Source organism: Helobdella robusta (genome assembly GCF_000326865.2).
Source record: "Helobdella robusta unplaced genomic scaffold HELROscaffold_45, whole genome shotgun sequence".
Lineage (NCBI taxonomy): Eukaryota > Metazoa > Annelida > Clitellata > Rhynchobdellida > Glossiphoniidae > Helobdella > Helobdella robusta.
The window spans coordinates 742,190-754,403 of NW_008705095.1; the positions used below are offsets into that span (position 1 = coordinate 742,190).

The window sequence follows — 12,214 nt, forward strand, 5'->3', positions numbered from 1 at the left end:
ATGATCTGCAAATGTGTTTTCTTGGTGTGCTCTCTGTTTCTCCTATCTGGGGAAGGTTTCTATATTAATTTTTTATTCCATGCAGATAAAATTATCAAATTTTTGTGTGTATGCTTTTAAGATGGTATTTAACATTTGATTAAACTCAAACACACTATTTATTTTTCTTAAAAAATTCTGGCCCGGTCAATGGTACTAAACTACATTTTATTGAACATTCTTGTTTGCAATTTATATACCAAAACTTTTTTGTACTTTAATTATCATTTTTTATTTAAAATAGATTTTTTTAATTTATAAACTTTTCGCCATAAAGTTTAACTCAAATGGAATTTATATTATTTCGCAGCTGAGAATAAAGGTCCTAGTTTGGAGCTGTTGAACAATCTGGAGAAGCAGGACTTGATGAAAGCGTTGACCGATAGTTTCAAAGAAATTCAAGACTTGCTTCAGGAGAGAATGGCGATCAATGAAAAAATACTGGCTCACACTGAAATAAAACAAGAAATGCTTAATGATCTGGAGAACTACATGAATGAACTTGTTGAAAGTTCAGTTGGCGATTCTCACATCGAAGTTGGACCTGCTATGGCTTTTATTAAAAAATATGTTGCAATTTTGAATAAAGAAAAAGCAAAAGTGTCTGGTGATCAGGTGTTTGATAAAGCATGGTATGCAGGAAATAAAAAATCTTTCGCCTTCGCTAAGGACGCCATTAGAATGGTTTCAAAAGAAATTCCTGTTATCCAATCAGCTGAAACGAGTTTTATAATATGAACAATTGAATTGATGCAGAAAAAAATATTTCAAATTTGAGATAAAAATTTAACTAAAAAACTTTGGAACAATGTTTCTTGTGAATAAAATAATTTGGAATTATTAAATAAAAGTTTTCTTCAAAGTTAAAAAACTATTCTATAAAATGCTAAAATTCATCGGCAACAAACTTAAGAATTCTTGGCAGGATTGTAAGTTGTAGTCATTTGGGGTGTAGGAAGTTAGGATTTTATTAAGAATCTTAGCTATAAGATAGAAGGGCTATCGGGATTTGACTTATAATTGAACAAAGAGAATAATTTGTCTTGGTGGTTTTAAGATTTTTTAAATGGGATATTACATTTTTAGTAAACCACTTAGGCTGATGAGTAGTCGATAATTAATGAAAAAAAAGGATGTAACACAATCATTAGATCGTTTGCAAGCGAAACATTAATGGGTTTATAAAAGATTTTAACATTAACAACTTTGGTCAGATGATTGAAAATTCTTTGAATGTTGTTATAAGAAGAGAAAACAATGACAGTAAACCAAACAATTTCAAAATTTATTCAGATAAAAAAATGTGATATCAATTAGAAATTTGTTTCATTTTCTAAAATTAAAAACAAATTAGGTTAGGCAATTACATGTCAAAATTAATTATCATCATTTGACTACTATTTGTTGCTGATAAAAGAGTTTGTCGTAAGCATCATTAAATTTTCCTGCCTTGTCTGACTTTTTTTGGTATATGGGATTTTTTAATTATAAAAAATTAAATATAGTGTAACCAACAATATTTAGTTACCTTCATGAAAATAATGTATTAAATATCGCGGCGATATTTGAAGTTTAATTTCCAAAACTCTTACTTTCACTGACGAGGCCTTCCATCTGTTTGGGCTTATCAGTGACTTCCTCGACGAATGTTTGCGCACCCTCCACCATCGCCTCTGATGCCTTAGGACAGGAGTGGGCAAACTTTTTGCTGTGAGGGCCGCATTGAGAACAATTTTATTTTTGAAGGGCCGCATATGTACTTAAATAGCAAATTTTTTCGACCCGGGGAGAATTTTTTAGGATTTGTGGCTCCTTTTTTTGGTCATAATGTCTGGTTGACGACCTTTTATTAAGCGAGCAAGGTCACGCGGGCGGGCCACATAAAATAGCTTTGCGGGCCGCATGTGGCCCGCGGGCCGTAGTTTGCCCACCCCTGCCTTAGGACAAGTGATTTGTATATTTATAAGTATATTTATCTGCCTCTGGCGGAGGACAAGTGATAAAACGATAATAAAAAATTATTTGTCCGTAACAAAAGAACATGGGTACTATTATTATAAAAAATTAAATTTTTCAGGTGCTATATAAAATTCAAACCTGAATGGACGACTGCAAACGATGCCAAAACCACAAAAAGACAAATATTAAGAAATCTCTAGGTAAACTGCTCGGTTGTGACTATCACAGATAACACCATGTTCTCACATACTGTCTCAATATATAAAACACTTTTATGAGTTTGTAAAATACGAGTAAAATTTTTGATATAATTAATCATTTTCAATAAATCATTGATCGGACTGACGTTTTAATGGGATGCGTACCTGAACGCACGACGTACAGACTGCATTAATCAATTGTTTAACATTTTATGTTTTTTCATCTTCAATTTGTTTTAAAAGAAATATTTTTTGGTTTATAGTTTGGAGATTTTTTAAATTTTTAATTTCAGTTTCATCTTAATGTTTTCATAAAATACTTGTTATGAATTGTACACCGTGCAGACGAACTAGCGCACATTTTAAATTTTTAATTGACTATCCTATTTCCTATCTTCATATTTCTTAGTCTTTATAGGCAAAGTTAATTTCAATAATTTTTTATCGCAAATCATTTGAATTTTTTTCAATTTATAAAACTGTGTCAAAATATCTATAGATAAAGATGACATTTGAATAATTAAATCAGTTCCGTACAAGATAATAAAACATGTTCGTCGTTTTTTTTTTATAGGCAATAAATGTCAGTCTTACTGTACACAAAATAAAAATGGTTTATTAAAAAAGATATTTAAATAAATGATGAAAAAAAATTTAATGATTTAATTATGTATTAAACATATGTCATTTAAATGAATGTTCGTTTGAAAATGTCTTTTTAAACGAGAATTCCTCCAAGTTTAACGGAACATTTTCCCGAAACTTCAAACGGTGATCTGCAAATGTGTTTTCCTTGTGTGCCAGCTGTTTTCATTTAACGGAGGAGGTTTTAATTTTTAAATTTTTCAATTCATAAAGATAGCAATATCAAATTTTATTTGTGTATACATTTAAAATAATATCTAACGTTTGATATATAGGAATTTTAAAAGGTTTCGACTTTGGAAAGGATGACATTAACATGATTTCAAAAGAAGTTCCCGTTATCAAATCAGCTAAATGAGTTTAGTAATATGAGCGATTGAATTGATACTAAAACCAAATTTTAAATTTGCAATTGAAATATAACTGAAGAAATTTGAAACATTTTTTTTGAAAAATAAAAGTTAATACACATGTTAAATGTTATTTGATGTTTTTTTCTGCTGTTATTTGTATTTAATGGTTTTTGACACACGATTTTGAAAAAAAGACTGAGTGACGGATGTAAGGAAGAATGGGATCGGGGTTGCACCTCTCTCCTCCAGTCTATGGTAGAAAAAATATTCAAGAAACAGAGATATGTTTTAATAAAATTTTACCTCACAGTAGTGTATATTCCTCATTAAACAGTGACTGATGTAAAAAAGAGTTAACTTCGATATACTTTTTGTTTCTATTAAGACGATAAAACAATGAACAAAATAAATTTGTTGTAAACTTTAAGAAATCATCCTCCATCGTAAAATTCAAGTTGTAAATTAATAACAAAACTTCTATGCTGAAAACGTTTGTAAATGAGTATTAAAATTAACAACAATTAAATTTTTCAGTTACTCTACAAATACAAAATTCAAACCTAAATAGACGAGCGTAAGCGACACAAACACCACAGATAGACAAAGGATGGAAAATCTCATAGCGAACTGCTCGGCTATAGTCGTTTCAAATATACACCTTACTCTCACATACTATCCTTATTTATACAACTTTATCTCAGTTTGTCAGATGCAGGTAAAACTTTTTTCAAAATTTATTCCCAAATTTTTAAAACAATTTTCATTAAATCAATGATCCTACTGACGTCTTAATGGGACTCGTACCTGACCACATGACGTGCAAGCTGCATCAATCATTTGTTTATTATTTTTCATCTTCAATTTTTTTTAATTATTTATTATTTTTTCATATTTTAACATTATGCCATTTGTTATCTATATAATTATCTAGATAAACGTACTTTAATTAAAATTTTATTTTTTCAACACAAATCATTTAAAAATATTTCATTTCAAATTTCTAAATCTAGATCGAAGGATTTATGAGAACGATGAAATTTGAATTTTTTAATTCAGTCCATACGAGGTAATAAAACATGTTTATCCGTTATTTATAGGCAATAAGTGCCAGTCGTAATGTATAAAATTTGAGTTGTTTATTCGAAAAAATTAAATATATGATAAGGAAAATTGTGATTTAAGCGCCTATCACAAACATACTCATAAATTCATAAATTGATTTAATGTTCGCTTGAAATTGTTTTTATAAGCGAGGATTCTTCCAAACTAGTACTATCGGAACATTTCCACAAAATTTCAAAAGATGATCTGCAAATGTGTTTTCTTGGTGTGCTCTCTGTTTCTCCTATCTGGGGAAGGTTTCTATATTAATTTTTTATTCCATGCAGATAAAATTATCAAATTTTTGTTTGTGTGCTTTTAAGATGGTATTTAACATTTGATTAAAATCAAATACACTATTTATTTTTCATTAAAAAAACGGAAGCGGCATTACGACGAATTAGTTGACAATGAAACAGAATTTACCACTCGAGAAAATTTTCGTGTAAACATATTTTTGGTAATTATGGATAACTTAAATTCTGAAATGAACAAGAAACGAAACGCTTATGTAGAAATTAATGAAAATTTCAAAGCAATTGTACAGTTCAAAACATTGTCAATGGGTGAGTTAGAGATTGCAGCGGATGGATTAAGTTCTTTATTTCCAAACGATCTTGACGACACCTGAAATACTGAACTGTTGCATTTAAAGTGTCATTTGGCTACCTTAGACCAAAACGCAGTTCCACACACTCCAATTGATTTGAGTAAATGGATAAGACTGAATGACTTGCAGTGTGTATATCCAAATGTAGACATTGCACTTCGGATGTACACTTGTACTCCTGCTACAAACTGTTCGGCGGAGCGATCTTTTTCTTGTTTAAAGCGCGTTAAAAACTATTTGCGTTCGACAATGTCCGAAGAAAGGTTAAATTACCATGCAATTCTATGCATCGAAAGAACAATTTTGCAAGATTTAGACATTAATTTCGTTATTGATGAATTTACGCGCAGGAAGGCACGTCGTAAAGTTTTGAAATAACTTTTATAAACTGCAATGAAAGAAAATTTATTTTTTAAGATTGATAATATTACATTACATGAACATTATTAAAGAATGTACTTAATAAAAATGTTTTAAAAATATTGCATTTATATGAATTTAATTTCTAAATTTATTATAAAATTTAAAATTGGGGCGGCAAACCACGAGTGCCTCTAGGCGGCAAAAAGGTTAATCCGCCACTGACTATCTGGAGAAGCAGGACTTGATGAAAGCGATGACCGAAAGTTTTGAAGAAATTCAAGGCTTGCTTCAGGAGAGAATGGCGATCAATAAAAAAATACTGACTCACATTGAAGAAAAACAAGAAATGCTTACTGATCTGGAGAACTACATGAATGAACTTGTTGAAAGTTCAGTTGGCGATTCTCACATCGAAGTTGGACCTGCTATGGCTTAGTTGTTGATGCTTTGCGAGGTACATCTTTTGCAGTTGCCGAAGGATGTGAATTGCATCAATTGTTGATTTCCCCGCTAGGAAACCAAATTGATAATTTTCGATTGTGATGCACGAATCTTCTCTCAATGATTTTCTCGACAATTATCAGGGAGTGTTTTAACAGACGATAGAGTTGATGACTATTTTTAACGCTAATTTCCCGATTCGGTGAAGGAATGAATTTAGAAAAGTTTGTAAAAACGTCGAGACGATAAACAGGAAAAATAATAAAATTATTTAAAATTATTGCGCAGAACATATTCATTCAATTTTTTTATCGACAGTTAACTTATTGAGAACACCGAGTGTAATAAAACTCAATTTTTAAAAGTCACATTAAGTTTGTTATAAAAAATGGATGAAAAAAGTTACCAAATACATCAATCAAAATGTTTGCCGAAAGAATTTCATTTAAACAGATGAAATTGTTTCTCATTATAAAGTTCTACCGTTGTAGCTCTATGGATCACAAAAATATTCATCCATTTACTCGTTTATTTACTCATTCATTCATCCAAAACTAATCACACTCATACATTAATGCCTGCGTTAATTTATTCATAAATTAATGATATATTTATGCATGTGTGTGTAGAAATATAAACATATAAACAAAACACACACATATACACTTATATACACACACAAATTAATAATATTCTTTGAAGTAGCGTACAGTTAACAAAATGAAATGAGATAAAAATGGTAACAAATAAAAATGTAACTGTTGGGATAAGAACAATCCGGTAGCCCAAAGTTTGTAAATATTCAAAATTTTACACCTTCGCCGAAATCATTATTTTCTCTGAAATGATCCTCATCACTACCACCAAGACCATCATTATCATAACCACCATTACCACCACTCCATCGCCAACAATATCACCGGAAAATTTATGTTAGCCGTAAGAAAAAAATAAACTAATTCAATCAAATCAAACAATCACCATCGGTCAGTCAGTCAGTTAATTATTCAATTAATTAATCAGCCATTCAGCCAGTCAGCCAACCAGCCAGTCAGCCAACCAAGCAACAAACCAATCAACAACTTAACACCTGTTTCCCAATAAAGCCACAGGACATTTTGAATTCAGGCACAATTAGTTGATATTTTTCGTCTGGTAAGGGAAAAAAGGCTTATAACAGTAACGTCAATAATTATGTAGATGGAAAAATATCAAACATGATATTGATGAGGTGAATAAGATAGGAAACAGATGGATGGATAAACGAACTTGTTCTGAGGTTCTTCACGGTGAAGTGACCTTTCATTGACCCCACCAAATTGTGCAGTACAACACAACTGACGTATGAAAACTTTGAGTTCGGTTTAAATATCGGATAGGCTCCTGGTTGTCAATCAAAAGACAAAAGAATGGATGAATGAATTGAAAAATGGTAAAATAGATGAAAATTGAATGGACGGCTAAATGAATGGATGGATAGATGAATGAAACTTTACTTACTACATTACTAACTCATTCATTTACTAAAAACTTACTAAGTCAAACATTTACTCATTCACCCAACCACTAACTCACTCATTCACTCACTTATTCTCTCAATTATTCACTCACCAATGACTCCGGCTCCATCGACAACATCTACCTTCTCTCCATCAGCGATCTCCCAGTGGCGACTGACCAGCTGACAAGTGCCATCGTCACTATCGACGCTACTCAAGGGTGGGCTGGGACCCACTGAAAACCTGTTAGGTCATTATGTTGAATGTGATGATGGTGAACTGATAAATTGACCAACCAATCAACTAACCAACTAAACTGAGAATTCAATTAGCCAACGAACCAATCAATAATCCATCCAACCAAGCAACCAAGCAACCAATCAACCAACCAACCAATCAACCAACCAACCATTCAACTAATTATCCAAGACCAAGTAGCCAACCATCCAACCAATCATCCGATACCAACCAGCCAACCATCAAAACAACCAACCAATCATCCGTGATCAACCAACCAACCATCCAAGACCAACCAACCAACCATCCAACTAATCATCCAAAACCAACCAACCAACCAATCATCCGAGACCAACCAGCCAACCAACCAACCAACAAACCTAACTAGGTAGGCGTGTGTGTAATGCTCAACATAGGATCTCTCAGGTAAGAAGGCAGTGTGTACCTGAATGGTTATATTACGAGTCTCTAACTTCTGACTCGGCTCTGTGTAGAACCTGTCGCGTAGATGAATGATTGAATGAATAGAAGAATTGATGGATGAAAAAATGAATAAATAATGGAATGAATGTGAAAAAAGATGAATAGAAAGATATAGAAATGAAGGGATGGTAGATAAATTTCAGTGCGAGCAGAAACGTATATAAATTGGTCACAAGCCAGAGTGTATGGTGTATATTCGTTTGTTGTGTTCATCAAACATAGCCCTATATAAACTAAAAAACAAATTTACTGAAAAAAAATACGTGAAAATTTCGTTTGAGTAGGAAAACGTACTAGCGAAATATGGAAACAATTTTAAAATGTTTCTCTAGTAAGAAAAAAAACGAGCGAAAAATGAAAAATAAGTAAATTATTGTTGAGGAGCGTATGTTATTCCAGCAAGCTGGATGGCATTACAAAGTATAAACCAGAGAAAACCAGCAAAGCTTTTTACTTGTAGACCATTCCGTTGATAACAGGAAAGTATTCGGTTTTGATTCTGTTTGCAAAATCCACAAAGTACTCCTTGAAGTTTTGAGCTGTTTGGTGACGTTTAGTTGGTAAAGTTAAGTTTTATCTCGTCATTGTCATCATGTAGATTGAGTTTTTTGAAGATAAATAGAAAATTTAAATGCGTCGCTACTTTCGATTAACCCTAAATTCATCCACAGACATCAGAAGTATAACGAAACTTTTAAAAATCGGATGACCAATAAATACATTCAACCTGGTAGTGATATTATTTAAAATGCACAATCAACTGATAACCCATCAAATCATAAATCATTCAATTAATCACTAAATCACTAAATCAATCAATCAATCAATCAAACAAACTTTAAGCACAGACAATCTACTTTTAAAATGTTCCAATCAACCGTACAATAAGACGTTATAAGAGAGACAAAAATCATATTTCTGATGGTCGTAGGCTGTCCCTGGCGCCCTGGCAAACTATCATTCGGACACTGATAGGGTGGTGACCCGCTGGCTGAGAAACGTCGAGCTAGTTAGACAGCCAGCCAACCAGCCAACCACCAACCAACCAACTGGTCAGACAACAAGCCAGCTAAATAACCAATCAACCAGCCAACCAGCCAGCCAGCCAGCGCGCACACGCACACAAACAGGCGAAAACCAACCAACAAGATGGGGAACACTGTAGCTATCGGCGTTGAGGAAGTGCAACTTGTTCACGACATTCCCAAACTTGACGTCCTTGAAACCCTCCAAACAAACGTACAACTTGAACAGTGCACTCTCACTGACCAGCAAGTGACGACAGTCACCCTTGTGGCGATTATGATGATGATCACGATGATGTTGATGATGGTGAAAAGAAGATTTTATTAATAAATCTATCAATTAATTATTATTAATAGATTATTTTGTCAGCAACTCACTGATCTGTTCAAGTTCCTACGCCTAAGTGGTAAAAAGACTTCATTCCTTACGTGGTCATAGCAGTGTAGATAGCCAAACAAACTGAAATGAAGTCAGGTCGTAAACTTTGAGTTGCAAAAAATAATCAAGGAATTGAATCAATAAATAATAAAATCAACCAGCTTGTCGGTCAATCAATTAATGAATCGACAAGTCAACAAGCTAACTATAACCCCAACCATTCAAACATTCAACCAACCAGCCAGACAGCCAGCCAGACAGCCAACCAACCAACCAATCAACCAAACAACCAACCAACCAACCAGCCAACCAACCAATTAACTGACCCAAGATTGTTAGAAGCAGCTTCAGCAGCTTGCCATACCTGTCCATCATGAAACCTGTACACACATCTCAGCTCATTTGGCAGCTTAACGTTAGTAGTCTTTTCAAAATCATCCAACTCCTCTTCTGTCAGCCCATCTAGAAATGATCATTGATGTCATTATCATTAATATTTTTTTCTATTATTTTTGTTCTTATTGATATGGTGTTATTATTATTATTTTAAAATATTCTAATGCGAAATAAAAATACTAAAAAAAGAGCCAATATAAATTTATCTATATTATCGACAAGAGAAAATACATAAAACAGCTGAAAATTAAATCAATCTTCGTTTTGCATCCAAAGACCGGTTCCCATAAAAATAGCTGAAAATTAAATAACCAAAAAACCACAAATAACAATTTTCAATGATAAACAGACATTGAACATTTTCTAGAATCAATTAAAACTATCTTCTGGATTAAATTTTAGGAAAATGCAATACAAATGGCTTCACCAAAATGGTTGGTAACATTAATTCACGCGAATTTATCTTGTTTGGGATTTAGAACATTTGAGGGAAAAGGAAAGAAAAATCTTGTAAATGTATATTTTGGCATTATTTTACTACTGCAATGATTTAAATTATTTCATTTGTGCTATTTTATAAAAAAAAACAAAGAAAAAATAGCAATTTTGTAGAGTTTGATGATTAAAAAGATGAAAATATATTTTAATAATTTTTACAAAGATGCTAAAATAAATGCACTTGATTGAATCTAGAAAAAAACTTGAAGCAGTTAGAAGTAGAGAAGCTCTGTGTGATCTGTGTGATCCATCAAATCAAATCAGTTTAATAATCAATTTATATTTTATTTTTCATCTTTTCAACCCTGACATCAGTCCATCTCTAAACAGACTGTAAGATGCAAAATAAGATTAGACATCGCCAAAGACACCACGTTTCGGCTAGAGCGATCAGAAAAATTATGGCAATCAAACAAATAGCAAACCAACGAACCACGCAGGCTAAAAATAACTGGAGGTGATAGTTGCAAGTAGAAACTTTTTATGTCCACCCAAGCTTGTAAAACTTCTTTATACATGTCTACATACCTCCATTTGTCTTTGTATTCTGATATGAACTGTTGGTGCCAACTCGTTTTGCCTCTGTCTTCTGTGTCGTTACTGTTGCCATATATATATATATATATATATATATATATATATATATATATATCATATATATATATCATATATATATATCATATATATCTTTATTACATTCATTGTTTTCAATACTTGTAACAACAAAATTATGCCAAAAATTTAAACTTTAACCAAAAACAATAAAGATTTATAACTAACAATCCTATTTATAGGATATCATAAATAAATAAAACTGAGATTTCTAAGTTAGACACAATTAGTTAAAAAAAATTTAATTGAGATGTACCTACCTTCTTATCGTGTCCCAATGCTTGTTGTACAACCTCTTCCAGAGAACTTCTGATTTGGCTACTTCGTTAAACTGCTTGCAAACTTTTAAGCAACTGTTCATTTAAACATTTCAATTTTAATTTAGAGTAAATTAGTCTCATTAATTATCTATTAATTAATATAATAATTAACATTGTTTTTTATTAAATTAAATGAATAAATATTAATGTCAATAAAATAGAAATAATTAATAAATTCATTTATTTTATAATTTATAAAAAATTTATATGTTAGGTTAGTGGCATTTTATTTTTTTAAATAAATTATTAATCATATTTGTAAGTATGTGCAAAAAATTACTAAGTTGCAGTTGCATTCAGATACATTACTGACTACTACATACAAAGTAATTAGTATGTATACACAACACATCATACAAACATTGTCGAAACAAAAACATAGCTACAAAACAAAAATTTAATTTAATTAATTAAATAATCAATAATTCATTTTAGCTGGAATGGTACAATTTGGTCAGAAAATAAATAATATAACAAAACAAGTCCTTAATTATAAATTTAATTAATTTAATTTTAATTTAAACAGAAACACCCAAAAATGAAAAAAATTACTTTAGCAGGCTTCTGTAGTCAAGAAACTTGAAGATATGAAGTAAGACATCATAAAAAAACAAACCATCAACAACACATTTCTCGTCAGTATTCATTGCTAATGTGCCTTTTCTGAATCCGGAAACGTAAAACTTAACGGAGACATCAACAAATTACTATGTAGCGAGCGGATCGGCAAATTAGTTTATCTTTTTTCCAAATGTGTTTACTAAATCGATTAGAATGGAGGTAGCTATTCGGTAAACCGTAGATCGTATTTGTCAATTTAATAGTCGAGTTAATTGTCGAGTTAATTGTCGAGTTAATTGTCGAGTTAATTGTCGAGTTTAATCTAAAAATTTGCATATTTTTATGCGTATAGAATGTTTTAGTAATTGATGAACATTTTCAAGTTGGTAGAGTTTACAAAGATCTAGCTGCAAGTCACATCACAATACAAGGAAATAATAAAATATAACTGCGTAGCAAACGATTAAAGGAAGTACCAAAGGGCCAACTGAAC

General features: G+C 31.6%; 3 protein-coding genes across 3 annotated transcripts; 2 read left to right on the forward strand and 1 right to left on the reverse strand.

Annotated features, from left to right (window-relative positions):
• On the forward strand, positions 1-777 carry HELRODRAFT_177957 (hypothetical protein; the record flags this gene model as incomplete). Its single annotated transcript, XM_009026105.1, has 2 exons — positions 1-55; positions 350-777. The coding sequence occupies 2 exons, from the start codon at positions 1-3 to the stop codon at positions 775-777; spliced, it is 483 nt and encodes a 160-aa protein (XP_009024353.1).
• A 4,220-nt stretch (positions 778-4,997) lies between these two features.
• Positions 4,998-5,285, forward strand: HELRODRAFT_85345 (hypothetical protein; the record flags this gene model as incomplete). The annotated part of the gene is made up of 1 exon (XM_009026032.1): positions 4,998-5,285. A coding segment is annotated over one exon (288 nt), but the record flags the coding sequence as incomplete, so codon positions are not given.
• Positions 5,286-5,869: 584 nt separating this feature from the next.
• On the reverse strand, positions 5,870-11,909 carry HELRODRAFT_102065 (hypothetical protein). Its single transcript, XM_009026106.1, has 11 exons — positions 11,713-11,909; positions 11,101-11,193; positions 10,662-10,828; positions 9,661-9,796; positions 9,334-9,415; positions 9,073-9,220; positions 8,385-8,469; positions 7,828-7,944; positions 7,323-7,453; positions 6,981-7,094; positions 5,870-6,863 (listed from the first exon to the last, which is right to left on the reverse strand). The coding sequence occupies exons 1-11, from the start codon at positions 11,805-11,807 to the stop codon at positions 6,787-6,789; spliced, it is 1,245 nt and encodes a 414-aa protein (XP_009024354.1). The 5' UTR covers positions 11,808-11,909; the 3' UTR covers positions 5,870-6,786.
• Positions 11,910-12,214: the final 305 nt, after the last annotated feature.